Here is a 19303-nt window from a genome sequence, read left to right on the forward strand (position 1 = left end):
TTGGAATAATAATACTGTGAAATATTTGGGTATTGGTCTGATGTGTCTCTCCATTAATCCCAAAGAGCAGGTTATTTAAAAGTTGAATATTTCTTCCTTTCTTCTGGAACAGAATTATATTGTTTGGGGATAAAATCTCTTGCCGACATTATTCAATATAGTTCAGTGAAGATAGCATCCCTAATATTAAGAGTTATAATAGCTATTCATGACTGTGAATTTCTTGACTGCTACCTAATCTGCCTGTCTAAACAGTGGAGAATCTCTACTCTCCCTCTATCAGAAAATGTTAAAACATTTACATTTCACTGAAATCAATAACCAATAAAAGCGATACACAGATGCCCTGTCACACAGGTAGCAAAAAATGTAGCAACATTTTTCACACTTCAATAATTATTAGGACAAACACTACAAACGTGTGAAATTGGACAGAATACTGTTTTTATTAATATTAAAAACCATAGTCCTTTGTACTTTAAATACAATAATTTTCAGTAAAAGATATAAAGTGTTTGTCTGTGTCTGCACATATGCAAATACATTTTTGCTTAGTGTTTAGCACTATCAACACCCAGCAATAACTTCAATTTTTTTCCAAATGTTGATGGATCTTAATAGAAAGCATTACATTACAAGCACATGTTGCAATCTCTCTGTTGCACTTTTACATGGGTTAGATTATGAGAAATTGGAACTGTGCATTTTAAATTTGATCAGAAAAAAACACTGAAGGTTTGAATTCCTTTTTTCATTTCACTGCTGTCAAAATTACCAGTTGATATGCTTGGGAGGCTGGAAGGTAGACACAGAAATAAGAATATTCATGAAATGTAATACAGTAGTATGTGGGAAATACCTTGGGAGACAGGGCGAAGAGATACTGCCTTGGGTATGGTCAGATAAGAAACAGCATAGCCCACAGCTGAGTAGTGGTTAGGGCAAAAGGATTCAAAAGGACTGTCCTAAGTTCTCGGATGTAAAGATGATGGAGTGAGAATTGTATTTGTACACCTGTAAGATTCTGTTAATGTAGCTTTACAATAAAGTAGATTTAGTTTATCTGGTCGTGTTTCCCGTCTGGTCTACCTGGTAAGGTTGACATCTACAGTGAGCCAAATATTTCTTACATAATGAATTCTCACTGTGAAAATCTGAAAAGGTAACAGAATGTCATAAAGACAATAGAAGACAAACTTAGGAGCTGATCACTGAAGATTAGCTTTATGATGTCATCTGAAAGTAAAATCTGATTGACTGCATAACCCTGTGACATCACTATCCTGACTTAATACATGGACAGAACAATACTTTAGTTTAACACACAAGACAGTTGTCAAAAGGCAGTGAAAAGATATCCCAGATAGTCCCTCTGCAAGATTATAATGAATGGTTCTGATAACATATGTTCCACATCTTTTAGCAATCTGCAATATAATCCATTTTCTCCTAAATTTCTGCAACTCCGAAACAGTCTCTCTTTGCACATTTGTTTAACATGCCTGAGAAAATAACAAAAAAACCAACAACCCAGCCCTGTTGGTCATTCCTTATCCGAGAGTGCCCAAGTTTTTTTAATTCATTTATTCTATTTGTACAACTGCCCATCTCAACCAAGTGACTTTGTGTGGCTTATATAAAACCATAAAATAATTAAAAACAATAGAACCATCCAGAAAATAAATACATTCAGCAGCCAAGATAGTTAAAAGATTGACAGTAAAGCCAAGAAACAGGACCCTTCACACATTACAAGGTCTAGGCCTGGGTATATGGCCACGTTTATAAAGCTTTGTGAAAAGTCAACAGGGTTGGGGCCATTCTAATCTCCAAGGGGAAAAATATTCCACTAAGCAGGGGCTTAGCCAAGGAGACCCTTCTTTTAGTTTCTACCATTTGACACTGTACTATGCCCAATCTGCTGGACTGAGTTGGGCAGGTAGAGACTCTAGGCCAGATGCGTCACGCACAGGCCACGCCCACCCCAGCTCCGCAAAGGGAAAAAACGTGAAACTTCATGTGACAGCAATGTGACGTTGCAAGTTTGACACATGTGTTCTAGGCCAAGCATAGTCTAAGACAGGAGGGGTCTCCAAACTTGGTAACTTTAAGACTTATGTACTTCAACTCCTAGAATTCTCCAGCAGCCAGGTCTAAGAGAAAGTACAGGCCTCAGCTGATCCTTTCTCCACAGGTCTACCATGTCTTCTCCTATCAGCTACTGCCAATCAACCAGCTGTTGCCTTTTGCCTTTCAGTTTCATTTACCACCAAAAGCTATTAATCTGGACACTGAATGCTACCTCAGGATTTGGGCAAATGCCTCCAAATACCCAGTTGCAAGGATACCATCACAGGACAGGTGCAGTGAGTAGGGAGGAAGATCTTGAAGGAAACATGAAGTTCTGTTATTAAGGCAAAACATATTTTAAGCCCATAACAGAGAGAAGGTAATAGCCAGCTCCCTAATTCAGTATAGAAAGTATACTTAGTATAAGGAGGAGTATGAGATCTAACACAATCAGACTGGCAAGATTTTGTAATAAAAGTAGTTTTAGGCTTCCTGTGGAGTTTATTTCTTGATCTACCTAGCAGAAATGACAGGTATATCTTTAACTCCTGCTTTCAAGCACCAGAGGCATCTGATTCATAAATATAACAAAATTTTGGAGTAAGGCTTCAGCCTGATTTACCTGGGCCATTCCTATGCTCCTTTCTGGAGCTCCACAATGACAAACAGCATTAAATTACAACTGCCCAGGATTTTCATTTTCTAAAAACACTGATGGGACTCATTTGTGACCAGAGGCATTTTTTAAAAAAATGAAGTGCTGGTGTTTTGTTTTGCAATATGTGAGCCTCTATTGTTCCTGATCTGATGTTTTTAAGATATATGAAGCTTCATACATGTAGAAAGCAACATCTGGGGACACACTAGCATCTTTGGATGTGGTACTGTGGACCTCAAACTTTATTACACTACCAATTATGATAGATGGCCAAATCACAGACTAAAGATGGGTACTTTAGAGAGATTATGTACCACAAAGCAGCCTGCCACACTTTTTCCAAGGGAGGAAAGGGTGGCATCAATTATGTTTTGTTTTTCTGTTTTAATTTTGATTTCTGGGTAAGAATGGAAGTGGGAGGCCTATGGGAAGAAAACCGCTCCCATTCCTACCATTAATGCCCTATATATTCTGAATTTTTTTTCTGGTTTAGGAAGGCAAGTGAGGGTTGGAATGGGAAGGATTTGTTTTTCATAGGCTTTCTGTTCATGGGTAGTTCTTGAGTTAACAACCATTCACTTAGTGATCATTTGAAGTTAATGGAATGGAAGTTGAATGAAATGGGAAAAAAATGACTTACAACTAGTCCTCAAACTTCCAACCACAATAATATCCCCATGGTCACATGATCAACAACATCCCCATGGTCATGTGATCCCAGCCACCTTACCGCAAGCAAAAGCAATGGGGGAAACTGCATTGCTTAACAACCCTCTGAATTTACTGCAACTGCAATTATTCACTGAATAACCATTGCAAAAAGGTTGTAAAATTGGGCATGACTCAATTAACCACCGCTCTGTTTAACAACAGAAATTCTGGTCCCAATTGTGGTTGTAAGTTGAAGACTACTGTATTTTAGGCAGTAGTGGGTTTCAATTTAGTCTGCAACCGGTTTGCTTGTGCGTACTTGCACGCGACGCTTCTGCGTCCAGGTGGGTGGGCAGAGCCTCCCGCCACCGCTGCTACCAGTTCGCCCGATCTGGGGCAAACCAGTAGTAACCCACAACTGATTTTAGGTCTTGATTTGGAGGGGAAAACATACAGTATTGCCACTAAAACATTTGTTCTTAAGAATCTTACCTCCCCAGATGCCCTTGTTGTGACCCTTCGGCCTGAGAGAGGAGGTGGCCCAAGGACTTTAGACCCAAATGCAATGTGGGATATATCTTGACTTTTACTGTTACGTATAGTAGCTGATGCTCGGGTTGTTGGAGGATCTATTAAATAGCAAAATAGATAATTTAAAGTTAGATACTTTGAACAATGATAAATAATAGTTAAGAGCCTTGATAGTACAAGGGTTTAGTGCACCCTGTTATTAACACAGCTGCCTGCAATTTCTGCTGGTTCGAATCTCTCCAAGGCTCAAGGTTGACTCAGCCTTCCATCCTTTCTAAGGTAGGTGAAATGAGGACCCAGTTTGTGGGGGCAATAAGCTGACTTTGTATAAAATATACAAAAGAATGAAGGCTATTGCTTAAAGCATTGTAAGCCGCCCTGAGTCTCCGGAGAAGGGCGGCATATAAATCAAATTAAAAAAAAAAAAATACATTTTTAACAAGTCAAAGCACAAGTACTACCACAAATATTCATCCTAGCTAGACAATGCAAATAGAAAATGAACTCCAGTTTACACAATATTCCTACAATTTCCAAATTATTTTATGTGGAATACTAACATGCAAAATTGATTGTAAGATGAATGGCCGTACATATTTGTATAATAAATATGTAAGTAGCTATCCTGAAATCATTCTCATGTAATTTATATTTGGAAGCAATCCTTACAACATGGGTGATGTCGCCTCAATATAATAGCAAAGAAACTATTGATAAATTTATCAGCCAGAAATTTGTATACTAAGTAGAAAAAGTGGCCTTGCCGAATGAATATGTATCTACCTAGTCTTTTTCAAAACATATTTCTCTGGTAATTCTCTTTATTGCATAAACAAATAAACAAATAATAACAGATACTAAAATCTGTTCCAACTTCCAACTCTGAGACTCACTGTATTTGAAGGAACAAAAAATGTTTCACTGAGAATGTGATTTTATTTCATTAACATAGCTGGGGTTGAATTAATAGACCAGATCTTTTTGTAGTGCTGGAAACAGAGAACTTTACAGTAGTATGCTTTAAAACTGTCTCAGTTTCATTGCTCGATATGCATTCCTATATTTTTTCAGTTATTAAATATACAGTTTGATAGTATTAGGCTTCTGAATCATTCATTTTGCATTTTTTCTAAAAAAAACCTCTATTTGGTTTAGTTTTGGTTACATAAGATTTTTTAAGATTATACTTGTCACGTCACACGTTTATATTGTGCTGAGAATCATGTCCTATTTAGTCAAAACCATTTGCCTAGTTTTTCTTAAAAAAAAAAAAAAAAAAAGGGAATTGCAAGCTGTAATACAGGATCTCCTTTTTGCTCTAAGCCTCCATAATATAGCAGTCTATTCTGATGCTTTTCACTGGCCTCTATTGGCTAGCATTTCCTGGACCCTGAGCTGTTTTCCACTGTTGACATTTCTTTCAAAGGAGATTTTCAGAGAAATTCTTGAGGGTGAAGTGTGGTATTTTTGCACTCATTTAATTAGAAGGTAACCAAACACTATACACCATGAATGTCCTTTCCTTCACCAAGTATTTATGTATGTGAGTCATATTCCAGATTTCTGCCCATGAGGTAAGTATGATCATTTTTCTAATGGTCTACAGTCTTTCTACTTTCTTTGTTTTCAATTTTATCCCAAGAAAAGACTTCAGGAACACTTTCCATTTTCAGAGTGGAACGTGGCATTCAGGAAGGCTTTAGAATAATCAGCAGTAGCCAGTTCCCTCATGTCTAATAATTACATTCAAAGAGAAATTTAAAAGAAATTACTAATTTCTCTGAAAATAAAGTAGAAAAATAGAAGCATCTTTCCCTGGAAAAGGAAATTGTGAGAAGCTGAAAGATAGGTTTTGGCACAATATTTTTTCTACCAACTCTGCTTGTATTCTTTACTGTGTGTAAAGAGTGCCTAGACTAGAATTAGAGAACAATTATGCTATAGCAGCATAAATTTGGAAGATGTTTTCATGCATTAAACCACATTTGTTTTCATTCTGAATCCAGTGAAAATAAGACAGATTAGGCAAAAATATTTTTTTAAAAAAGTGCTAGAATATTCCCAGGCTTGATCATTTCCTTGCATTTTTGGTTCTTTACCCCAATATTCAGGATTTTAAAGTCTTTATCATACAGATAGTAATTAATGAGAAATATCAATATATATAAGTCTTTTCTAACAACTATATTTAGGTAAAAATTGAGGGAAATGGTAAAAAAATGGTAAATGAGAGCCAGCTTGGTCTAATGGTTAAGGCATCAGACTACAATAGCACAGAGAAAAAAAAGGAAGCCTTCCCAAAAATAATGAAAAGGTTATAGATGAGCATCCAAATGATGCAGCAGAAGGAGATAAGGGGTAAGGTAGAGGGAACCTTCAGATTATGTAAAAATGCTAGAAAAAAAATATAGGATACCAAGAGAGAAATATAAAAGAATTACCAAAAAGTCAATAAATGATGAAATTCAAAAAAGACTGAGAGATGATGGATAGAGATACAATATTTTGTAATATTGGAATGATATTAAATAATATCATTATTTAGAATATATTAGAAACAAATAGAAATATAATTTAGGAAAATAGTAACACATATATAGATATATAATAGAATCTATTGATATATCGGGAATTTGGTGGAATTTGAGTAATATTTAAAATATAAAATATTGGTGATCTAATAGGGGTCAATAAACACATTGTAAGACATGTAATTGATGTTGAAATATATCTTTGGAGAAAGCGATAAAGAATCATTAAGAGAGAATAGTACTGTTTAAAGATAAAGAGATGAATATGGAAGAACCCCAATAAGGGGGGGGGAGTATAAATTGGGAAAATAGTATTATATATATTGATATATAAAAGAATATTTTATAATTATAATGAGTTTATTAAGATTAGAAGTTGGAAGACAAAAAGTATGTATATCTAATTGTATTATTGTTGTTAAAGATAAAGGTAAAGGTTCCCCTCGCACATATGTGCTAGTCGTTACTGAATCTATGGGGAGGTGCTCAGCTCCGTTTCAAAGCCGAAGAGCCAGCACTGTCCGAAGATGTCTCCATGGTCATGTGGCAAGCATGACTAAACACCAAAGGCGCACGGAACGCTGTTACCTTCGCACCAAAGATGGTCTCTATTTTTCTACTTGCATTTTTTACATGCTTTCGAACTGCTAGGTTGGCAGAAGCCAGGACAAGTAATGGGAGCTCACCCCGTTACGCGGCACTAGGGATTCGAACCACTAAACTGCCGACCTTTCGATTGACAAGCTCAGCATCTTAGCCATTGAACCACCACGTCCCCTTTATTATTATTATTGTTAGCACTGTGTAAAAATGTATAGACCCAATCATTACACTGTCCACAAAATATGTCGGTTGTTAAAGGAAAACTGCAAATAAACATATAAAAAAGGCATCAAGCTAGAAACCAGGTGACTGTGAGTTAGGTAACATTGGGTGTCCCTCCTCCCCACTCCCTCAAGTCATTTCACAGGGTTGTTGTGGCAGAAATAGGCGGAAGGAGTATTAGATGTTTGCCACCTTGAGTTATATATTAAAAATTATATATTTTTATATTATATAAAAATATATATGAGTTATATATTTAAAAAATGTGGGCTCTTGAGTTTAAATGGAATATTAAAATGGAAAAGATGAAAAATGGAATTTCAAAATAAATTGAAGCTTAAAATTATCAAAGCACTCGTTTCTAGAAAGGTCTGGTTTGAGGTCTCTGAAAGGAAGCAAATGGCATAAGAATTCATCTCTTATTCATACTGCCAGATTAAAAATAAAGATTAAATTCTAAAGCTCAAGGCATTCATTTTCTTTAGTTAACAAGAATTTAAAAAGTGACAGAGCTCAGGGTCATAGCCACTAATTATTTTACCACTTTACCAACCAAACCTAAAGTTGTGCTAATTTAAATGCTGTTAAAAAAGGATTTGTTTTGTTTTGCTTTAACATTCTCATAATTTGGGCTTCCGGCGTGAATCATGATTGATTGAAAATGTCTATGCAAATGAGCGGAGATGACTGAATGCAAGACTGGCAAGTAGACCAGTCCCTCAAACTTCTCCAGAGAAGGTGACATCAGGAGATTGCCCAAGAGTGCTTTGAAGCTGCTCATGGGAGCCTGTAAAATAATGGTCTCCTGTGGGTTTGAGTTTCAGGAGCCAAAGGAGATGATATCTTTGCTCTCGGCAGGGACGGAACCTTCCATAAGGGCACTAAGCCAGTCGAACTCTTTTGTTTTAATCCAATCACTTTTGGAAATGTTCAATTTAAGCAGTATATTTGAGGCCGTCAAAACAATACATTCAATTTAACACTTGGTGAGTTTTACTTTCTTCATTTTTAAGTAGATACTCAAGAATTTAAAATAATATAAAATTGGGGGAAAGCATAAAGAGAGAGAGAGAGAGAGAGAGAGAGAGAGAGAGAGAGAGAGAGAGAGAGAGAGAGAGAGAGAGAGAGGGCGGGAGGGAGAGGAGGGGAGGGAGAGGGAGGGAGAGAGAGAGAGAGAGAGGATTTTGATTTAAGAGAGTGTTCTGACCTAGGCTTCCTGAGTCAGTAAAACACACAAGTAGTCCCAAAAACCTCTTTTATTGCAACAGCTGTGAATTCTGTTCATTCACAGATGAGTCCCAAATAGTTGTAAAGAGTCCTTCAGGATAAGGCTGATAATCACCCATCTTTATCTCCCTTGACACGCTGCATAATGTTTTAAATGAATTAAATATATAAATAAATTCATAATTTTGTAAGAAAACTACTTGGATATGTCCATGTGATCACCAGGAGTCATGCTTGTTTAAACAAGTATTTTTAAAAAATAAATGATTTGATTATGATATTAGATAAACATTTATCTTGCTATCATAGTTGCATAGTTTTGTATTAAAGCACATCCACTAAAGCACATTTAAATGGAATCACTAGGTAATTTTATATCAGTATTAAAAATGCTAATAGTGGTATTACATGTTTTCAAGGAATCCATGCCAACACACTTGTAATCATCTTGACTACCTTTCTTCTCTACATTATGCCATGCATCATTTGTTCTTGAACTTTAAAATAAATTGCATTGAAATTCCTAGAAATACAGTACCTGGATTTTTATTCAAATTACAAAATAAAATGTTTCACAAAATTAAAGTTGAATGGGTTATCATATAGAGGATGAAATAAAATTTAAAAAATAATTATACTATTAACTGGCAATCCAAAATTAAATGAACTCTTACCCCTTTTCCTAATTACATTAGATACAGAAGGAGTTTCATAATATTCTAAATTAAATTAATTCCCTTTTTTAATTTTGTTGCAATTCTTAATAATATTTTGGTGTATGGTTTCATAGGCAAAGATTTTTTTTTTGGGAACGAAGTATCTTGATGGAAAAGCACACATTTTTCAAATTTTGTTTTGTTTTAAAAGAAAGCAAAATGTAATGTGGAATTATTCAGTTTTTCAAAGGATATATTCCTAAGGAAATTTGGTTTTAATAATCTTATGCTCTGCTGGAAACTGTTTCCAAATCAGTCCAACAGCAGCAATTCTCCATTCAGAATCCTCCAATGTTAACTTTAACCTGTTCCATCCCAACAGCATTCTATGTTGCCTTTCCTGACTGAACCTCTCATAAGATTATTCATATAGAGCACAGGTGTCAAACTCGTGGCGTGACGTTGCTGTCACATGACGTTTTTCCCATTCACGGAACTGGGAAGGGTGTGGCCTGTCCGTGACGCACCCAGTCCATGGGCCGCCAGTTTGATACCTCTGATTTAGAGGCACAATCTTGCAATAGCCTCATTTTTATATAAGAGCCATAGCAATACCATAAGAACATGCTTTATGAAACAATTTATTGGCAGGTAATTACATCTGTCTCTTTCTCAAAAGCAATGCCAAACTTCACACTATGCCATTTCCAAGAAATGGATTCTAAATTCAGACTGAAAGATGACACAGTGAGGTCCTGATAATTTGGAAACCAGATACAGGGACAACTAACAATTTTATATTCCTATTCACCCTACTAGTGAAGTTGACAAGAGGAAAAGGTTTACAAGTAGTCCTTGTTTAATGATTGCCTTGGACAGAGATCACAAATACTATGGTAATAAATGGTAATAAAAAATCATTTTCTGTGGGCATTTATGACAACAAAAGTCTTCAGTGTGAAACTGATTAAAGTCTGATAAGTTTCAAGGAGCAGCTGCCAGCCAGCCCAAAGTTTCTAATCAATTAATGAAGCTCGCAGAGCTGAGCTTATTCAGTTGGACTTTTTAAAGAAGCGCTGTGCTCTGGAGAGAAGCAGCTCAGGAGGAGATAGCTTGTTTAGGAGATCTCTCCACCCTATCTGGGGGCAAAAAAGGGGAAAAATTGTCAGTCACAGAATACTTCATGAGGAAACTTTATCTGAATGAGAAGGCAACAGCCAATGATCTTCACAGCATTTCTCTCTCACTCACCTGCTTATTTAGTGATCATGTTGTTAAAGACCGAGTTGCCAGAACTAATGGAAATCACAAAATAAGGACAACCTATACTTATTTCTATAAACCCATTCATTGCTCACGTATGTGAATGGCTATCATTTATTTATAGAGAGATAGTCCAGTAGGCCCACTTGAAATCAATGTTCTACACAGGAGGTAATGTATTAAATCCGTCCATCCATCCACTCCCATTTTTAAAGAGGAATATAGGCCATTTAGGAAAAGGAATATTTGGGCTACTTACAAAAGTCATTTCTTTAGATTGTCCCAAAGGCACTTTTTCAGAAGGCAACTGAACTTTGAAGACGTTTCACTTCTCATCCAAGAAGCTTCTTCAGCTCTGACAGGATAGTGGGGAATGGAAGGATTTATATTCCTTGCAGGCAGCTGGTCTTGCATGAACAGATTTCCAGAGAAAAAAATTGCAGACTACAGGAACCAGGAGCACTACTCAGGTGATTCTGAGGACACAGATAAACCTCCAAGTGCTTCAACGAACTTCTAAAAGGATGCAAATGACCAGCAGTCTGCAAGGAATATAAATCCTTCCATTCCTCACCATCCTTCCATTCCTCACCATCCAGCTGAAGAAGCTTCTTGGATGAGAAGAGAAACGTCTTCAAGGAAAACATAAGAAAGTCCAGTTGCCTCCTGAAAAAGCACCTTTGGGACAACCATGACCTGAATGACTGAGAATCTCTATAGATAATTTCTTTAGATTGATTTTATTTATACTTACCTTGTATAAGCACTTAAGACAACTATAATTTTTAAAAAATCAGACTATAAAAGTTAAAACCATTAGTAAAACTAGCAATAAATATTATAGATTCTGAGACTGGACGATATGCATATGATGAATGGGTTAAACACAGTTCTTGTTTCTTGAATAATTCACAATATTTGGGTTTCTACAAAAGCTATGTGAAAACAAACATGACATGTTATAGCTTAATACTATGTGTGAATATAGGTAATGTCACCTGAATAAAAGTCCTTGGCCCAAGTAGATATAATAAAGAAACATTAATCACAAAGAGTACCTAATTCTGGTGAATTTAAAGGTCGGCCTCTACATTTTTGTTCTGCTTGGTGCAGCTTCTTCATGTTCAGCAGCTGTGTGATTTGTGGCACATCTGCATTTAACTGACAGGCTCGAGGAATCGTATCTCTTGGCCCATCAGCTGTAACAGAAGATTAATACAATCTGAGTAAACTATAGAAAAGACTTCACCTTCTCATTCTGACTATCTGAACAAAGAATCAAAACTAATGACAGAATCAGTGTGTAGTGGAGATACTAGAACTCTGTTTTAGTTCTTGTATTTATATAATGAGAAGAACCTTTCAGCGGTCTCAGGAATCAGAAAGCAAAGGAAAAAAAAGTCCACACATCTGTTCAATTTCAGTACCTTTTGAAGCCATTATTTCTTCTGGATGAGACTCATTATTTATAGATTAGAAATTAGCAGCACCAGACATCATCTTTACTTTACCTGAACAGAAGGGTTTAGTTGTTAAATGATGTGCCACAGCTCCCAACATCAAAAAGGATATGGAAACGGAGACCATTATATCTCCATCTTAATTCTTTCTTGCCAATCATTTTGATGTTAATTTTTTTAAAAATCAGGGAGGTTCATGTGAAGAACCTGATGCACTAAATAAGTTTTGGGATGAATGCATAGGGATGAGGGTGAGAGGAAAGTTTCTAGCTAAAGGGAAATAATTTGTGTGTCTCTATCTATCTATCTATCTATCTATCTATCTATCTATCTATCTATCTATCTAATTATCATCTATCTATCTCATAATTGCATATGAAATTATGATCCATAATTTTCCAGAACAACCTCTTTCTGTGCCTGAAGGGAAAAGTTTTCTATCAGTGTGTGCTGCCTGCTGTCAACCCTGAAGTAAACCTGGCTGAGGCCATCTTGGAGGCTTCAGTGTTGCCACAAAGCAGAAGAAGGGACAGGGAGGGGAGAAATACCTAGATGGGGTTTTGTAGCCAAAACAAAAGAGTTTTCCTGTGGGAACCAAGGACATTCTAACAGGTGGCTGGCCAGAGAAGGAGTGAAGTAACCAAGCAACCAGCCAGCACCTTGATTGGACAGCGTGACTGTGACTTGGGGGAAAAGGGGAAACTTTCTTTTTAATTAGATGAAAGCCACGGGAACTTTTAGAGTCTTTAGAACTCTTAGAGAACTTTCACCAGTTGTGCCAATAAATTGTTCTTTGAGGAACTTGCCTGCCTCAGAGTTCTGCTTTCTATGGGTGCATTACTTGGAACGCTGACACCTGCTCTAACATATACCAGTGAAACATGAACACTAACCTCACAATCGATACAAAAGCTATGAGTAAGAGCCAATGCTCGCCATTACAAGACAAGATAGAAAGACCTGAACATGGCTTAGAGAACAAACAAAAGTATACAGTATGTTCAAGAGAGTAAAAGAATTGAAATGGAAATGGGCTGGCAAGAAGAACTGATGGCAGATGGACCAAGGCAGACATAGAATGGATATCACTTGATAACTGCTTCAAAACCTGTCTAATATAGCTAACTGTTAAGAGAGTAAACAGGATAAAACTGTTGTGGGAGGGGGAACAAGTTGTAGGAGCATAAACATATAAGGTTACACAAAATTTCAAATTCAAGGCAATTTGATCAAATCATCCTTTCAATCTGAAACTTTCAATTTATTCAGGGCATCAAATCAAATCAGACTCTTCTGAATCCGTGCTGAGATTAAATGGACTTTTATACCTGCAAACAAACTTTTTAATGAAGTCAAATAAATTATCTGAACTGATGATTCAAACTGAAAATTCAAATAAATTCAACTCACAGAAATGCAAATCCAAACCTGATCTTTAATAATTCACATACTCCAAGTAATATGATTATACTGATACATTAAATTTTTTTCCTTTTTGACAGAATCAAAATTACACTTCAGCAATGAATTTTAGAGGGCAATGCCCCTGGCCTTGGGAGGTTGCATTGGCTATGAAGTTACATACTGTGCACTGTGGGAACAGATAATTAATTTCTACCTTGTTAGAATGGTTGGTCAAGACAATGATCTTAATTTTTTCAGTTGTATAAACCTACAACTAGTTACCAGCTGTGTGTCCTTTCCAGAAATCCTAATTGTATATGCATGATTGCTTTTAGCCCCTCTTAAAATAATTTATGCGTGCAGATAAGAATTAATTAGATTTCAGGGTAGTAGAATTTCACAATTAAAAAGACTCAGCAATTAACTGGTCTCACAATTTAGATTGTGCAGATTGTTCTGTGATCTCTAAAGCAGTTATGCTATCCATGAAGCTCCTCTTGTAAGTTCAGAGAGGTCAATATACTTGAGTATTCAAATACTTCTGCTCTGGGTTGCAACTATGTTGTTCCATTTATTGAAGTGAAAAACATTCATTGCAGTTCCTTTTAATATCCGAATGAACCCAATACCTTTAGCATTAAAATTATATGAAGTCTTTGTTCTTTGCTCACTGAATCTAATCCACACAATTAAACAGTACAATCTGCTTCCTCTACAAAGAATATTTTTAAGCATATAGGGATTTGTCTTGACCCTGAAAATCCAGTCTGCTAGACATTCATGGTATTTGACAAGCCTAGAGGAATGCTGATTATCAGTAATGGAGAAGAACATTATTGCAAAGAACAAAGAATTGGTTCATGTTATTGTACACAATCGGTTACATTAGGGAAAAAAACCCCAAGAGAACCCCTGAATGGAAAAAGGGGAAGACTCTTATTTATTTATTTATTATTTATTAATCAAATTTCTATACCGCCCTACTCCCGAAGGACTCAGGGCGGTGAACAGCCAAGATAAAATACAGACAATACAAATATTAAAAATCCCTTAAAATTATTAAATATTTCGGCCGAAACACAGATTAAAACACCCAATTTATAAAATCACGAATTAAAAAATTTAAAATTTAAGAATTTAAAAGAGGGGAGTTAGGCCAGGAGTCTGCCAATCAGTGCCCCCAGTTCAATCCAGTTCGCAAGAACTGGTAGTAAAACCGGTGGGAGGCCCCACCCACTGCCCCGGATGTCGTCATCGGCAATCTGCGCATGCGCAGAAGTGATCCCATTGCGAACCGGTAGTAAAGGTAAGTGGAACCCATCCCTGCTGCCAATCATTTTATATCAGAAAGCAAATCAATGTCCTAGTTTAATAAGAAGTGGAAAAGCTAAAACAAAACGTGAGGATACAGCTTAATCTCCAGAAAAATATTCAAAGAGATTTACAATAAGAAATTGACTTATCCACTAGATTCCCAATTCTGTGTCTCACCCCAAGGCTCAGCCCCATTGCTCTAATCCCTATTAAAATGAATAGAAAGTTTCTGACTTTCGGGTGAAATAATTAGCCTCTATTGCTTTATGAAGGAGACAAAATTTCTGTTCATAGCTTTTGTAAAAATAACCAGGCACAATTACACTTTCCTCTGCAATTCCTCTTCTGTATGAATGCTCAAGACAGACCAGGCTAGTTTTTTTCACTAAAACTAAGATATGCTTCCCTAGTTTATATACATATTTCTCCTGCTTATCCAAAAAGATGAAATCGTATCTTCACCACTTTGCTTCCTGGAGAAAATGGGTATCAGTTCACAATTCCTGGTCTGAGGGAGAGGCAGTATCGGTACTGTATCGAAAAGAAAACAGAGATACTGTCTTAGATAGCTGAAGACTATTACCTGAGAGTGTCTCGGGTAATGGTGCTGGAATATAAGAGAGAAATACAACTCCTAAAGTGGTCACAGTCCTTATATCTCATGGACTTGAGATGAAATAATAACAGCTGTCAAGATGCTCTTTTAAGAGGAAGCATGCAAAAGAGAAGCCGAGCATCCATACTTCCCATAACGTCTCCTTACAACGATAGATATAAGAAGCAGATCAGAATGGCCAAATAAATAGTTTAAAAGGTTCTCTGGAATTTGGAGGACTCTGATGGAAAAAAATAGAGGTGGACGGATGGATGCCAAACCTTGCTTAATGGGGCCTGAGATGCTATCCTAAGGAAGCACTCTTGCATAAATCCCAATAAAGCAGGAAGTGTTATATTAAAGCAAGGTCATGCTATAACATTTAATGAGTCTTAGATAATTAGCGATTGATGCAAATGAAGAAAACCAAGTTCATTAGGTCAGGCCAATGCGTAACAGAATTCTGCTCTATGCAAAAATATGTATTAAACTGTTCATCTCTACAGCAACTCTAGAGCAAAGACCAAGTAAAATAATACTGGCTCAGCTAGACTTCAATTACAGCTGCCTTGTTCCCTTCCATTTTGAAGGGCCATAGAACTTGGAATGGCTGTTGTAGCCCGCCAGTGGCCTGCGCGGATCGTGGCTGATCCTGATGAGGAGGCTGGTGTGATGTTGCGCCAACAGCCAGCACAGCCGGCGCTCGCGTCAGACAGCGAGGAGGCTGAAGAGGATGTGGTGCCAGAGGCAGAGACTCAGCCAGGGCCTTCAGAACCTCCAGAGGCTCCTTCAAGTGGAGAGAGCCAAGTGGAGGAGCCTCTTCTCAATGCTCAAGCACGCAGGGCTGCCAAAAGGCAGGAGTGGCTACTCAGGAAGAGGAGGTCTCCTTGAGAGTAAGGCTTGAGGATAATTGGCCACTCCCTTAGCCTATTTAAGTCACACGCCATTAGTAAGTTTCTTGCTAGAAATAACTTGTAATTATCAACAGAGCATTTTTGGAAAAGTCTTATCTTGCTTTCTGGGCTGGTTGCCAACCTTTGCCGGACTTTGGTTTATTCTTGCTACTTAATAAATTTGATAAGGACTGTTGGTGTGTGTCTATATCCTCGGGAATCCAGAGCTGGGGCAGAACAATGGCTTCTTCGTTATTTATTTATTTATTTTTTTGGTTTTAAATATTTTATTGTTAAGAAATTATAATAATAGTTTTTTGTCCATCCGGTTACATGGTATAGGAAAAGGAAATAAATAAAAATACAAATGTATGTACATATAGATAATCTTTGCTACTCAATTACATGGTATATAAATATATACTTATATCATTCTTAATGTATATACATATAATGGGTCTTTAAAGGTAAATTAATAAATACGTAAGTCATATCTTTTGCTTACCTATGTAACCTTTCCTTACCTCATTTTACTTTCTACCATCTACAATACATCTTCTCTTTCTATTTCATTTAACTATTTCTTGTACTCACTCTAGTCTCTTTCATTTTTTTTTAATTTCATTTTCCTCTTCTCTAACCACCCGTACCACTTGTCCCACACGCTATAATAATCAGTATCTTCTCTGTCATTGATTTCCAGCGTTAATTTATTCATCTCGGCACATTCCATTATTTTACCGATTACTTGTTCCTTAGTTGGTATTTTTTTCTCTTTCCATTGTTGAGCAAAAGAGATTCTTGCTGCTGTTGTTATATGCACTGCTAGGTATTTCTTCTTTTTTGCCATTTCCGTCTTGAGAATTCCCAGGAGGAATATTTTAGGATCTAATTCAAAAGTTTCACCTATTATTTCTGAAAGCCAATTGCCAATCATCTTCCAATATTTTTTTCCTTGAGAGCAGGTCCACCAGCAATGGTAAAAAGTACTTTGCTGATGCCCACACTTCCAACACTTTGGATTTAGGTTGGGATAAATTTTGGCAATCCTAGCTGGTGCTAGGTGCCACCTGTAGATCATCTTATACTGGTTCTCCTTGTAGGTGGTTGCCTTAGTAAGTCTTATATTGTTATTCCATATTTGGTCCCATTCTTCCAAATTTATATTTTTCCCAATATTTTTGGCCCATGCTAACATTGGATCTTTAACCACCTCCTCCATCAGGTCATATTCTACCAAATAATTGTACAATTTAGCCAGTAATTTATTGTCCGTGCTCATCCAAATCTTATCAAAATCTTTGCTACCCATTTCTATACCGTATTGTTCTTTATCTTTTTTGTATCTTGATTTTATCTGTGCGTATGTCCACCATTCTATATGAGTGCCTTGTTCTTTTAACTGTTCTATTGTTTTAAGGTTCCCTGCCTCGTCTAATATTTCTTTATATTTCACCGTTTTACCATGTTCCAGAACGTTTGGGTATATTATCGCCTCCATAGTTGAGAGCCAACTGGGAATTTTAGTATAGTGTTTTCGTCTTATTTCTTCCCAGGCTGACTTCAATATATCCCTCAATTTGTGTTTATTAAAGTGTGTTTTTGTTTTTTTCCCTGTTTCCCATAGGTAGGCATGCCAGCCTTTCTGAAGATCATGCCCTTCTAATGTTAAAATTCTTTTGTTCGCCAAGGTTGCCCAATCTTTTAGCCAAACAAGAATTGCTGCTTTATGATAAGTTTCCCAAATAGGTAGTCCAAGCCCTCCTCTATTTTTTTTATCTTGTAAACTCCTAATTGTTATTCTTGGCTTTTTTCCTCCCCAAATAAATTTCCTAATGGTGGCATTGAATCTCTGAAATTTTTTTTATCTAATTTAATTGGCGCCGTTTGAAACAGATACAACAATTTAGGTAGGACACTCATTTTAATTGTCGCTATCCTCCCTAAGAAGGAAATCTGGAGCTTCCCCCACTTCTCTAAGTCTTGTTTTATGCTTTTTACCAAAGGGACATAATTGTCCTCTTTGAGAGCCAAATATTTTGTTGAGATCCACACTCCCAGGTATTTAACTTTCTTCACAATTTGTATTCCCATGGATTCCTCCAGGGCTTCTTTCTGATTTTTCGTCATATTTTTGGTGAGCATTTTGGTTTTAGATTTGTTTAATTTGAGCCCCGCTACTTCTCCATCTTGTCAAGTACTTCCAATATTTGTATGCCTGTTTCCGCCGGTTCTTCCATGATTAAAACGACATCATCCGCGAACGCTTGGACTTTATATGTTTCCTTCCTGATTTTGAGCCCTTTAATTTGATCACTCTCTCTAATCTTCTTTAATAGCACTTCTAGTGCCAATATATACAGAAGTGGTGACATTGGGCATCCCTGTCTTACTCCTTTACTGATCTGAAATGTTTTAGTAAGTTCGCCGTTTACTAGGATGTTAGCCCTTTGCTTTTCATAAATCGTGTTTATTGTGTTTGCAAAATTTTGTCCAAATCCCATTATATTAATTTGTTGCTTTATAAACTCCCAATTCAAATTGTCGAAGGCCTTCTGGGCGTCTAAAATAACTAATGCCACCTCTTTGTCCGGGTGTTCCTCATAGTATTCTATCACATCCAAAATCATCCTTGTGTTATTCCTAATTTGCCTCCCTGGGAGGAATCCATTCTGGTCACTATGTATTATCTTATTGAGGATTCTTTTTAGTCTTTCCGCTAATATGTTCATGTATATTTTATAATCAATATTGAGAAGAGAAATTGGCCTATAATTCTGTATCAATTTGGTGTCCGATCCTTCTTTTGGTAAGAGTGTAATATAAGCCTCTCTCCAAGATTCTGGTATTTTATTTTTCAATAAGGCCTCATTAAAAATTTCAAGCATTCTTGGAAGCAGAATGTCTTCTAATTCTAAATTTTTATATAATTCCCCTGGGAATCCGTCCGGGCCTGGAGATTTATTCTTTTTCAATTTGGCAATTGCTGTCTTTAACTCTGTTGATGTAATCTCTTTATTCAACATCTCTTTTTCCTCCTCTCCGATCTGTGGCATTCCCTCCTCCAATAGATATTGTTTTACTTTCTCTTTGGGAATATCTTCTTCTTTATATAAAGACGCATAGTATTCGCATGCTATTTCCAGTTTTTCTTCCTCCTTGGTTAGAATGTGGCCTTCCGGGTCCTCTAATTGGAAAATAATCCCTTTCTCTCTCTCTTTTTTA

At 36.6% G+C, this 19303-nt stretch overlaps 1 protein-coding gene across 1 annotated transcript in view; it reads right to left on the reverse strand.

The window, feature by feature from the left end:
- CFAP20DC (CFAP20 domain containing) overlaps positions 1–19303 on the reverse strand; it is a 158822-nt gene that overhangs the window by 85726 nt on the left and 53793 nt on the right. The window contains exons 7-8 of the mRNA XM_070933524.1: positions 11471–11611; positions 3872–4008 (exon numbers count right to left, since the gene is read on the reverse strand). Of these exons, the coding sequence (XP_070789625.1) occupies positions 3872–4008; positions 11471–11611 (278 nt within the window). The remainder of the gene's footprint in view (positions 1–3871; positions 4009–11470; positions 11612–19303) is intronic.

The sequence above is a fragment of the Pituophis catenifer genome, unplaced genomic scaffold (assembly GCF_029215685.1).
Source record: "Pituophis catenifer annectens isolate HBS135680 unplaced genomic scaffold, rPitCat1.0.hap2 SCAF_2, whole genome shotgun sequence".
In the NCBI taxonomy this organism is placed as follows: Eukaryota; Metazoa; Chordata; class Lepidosauria; order Squamata; family Colubridae; genus Pituophis; species Pituophis catenifer.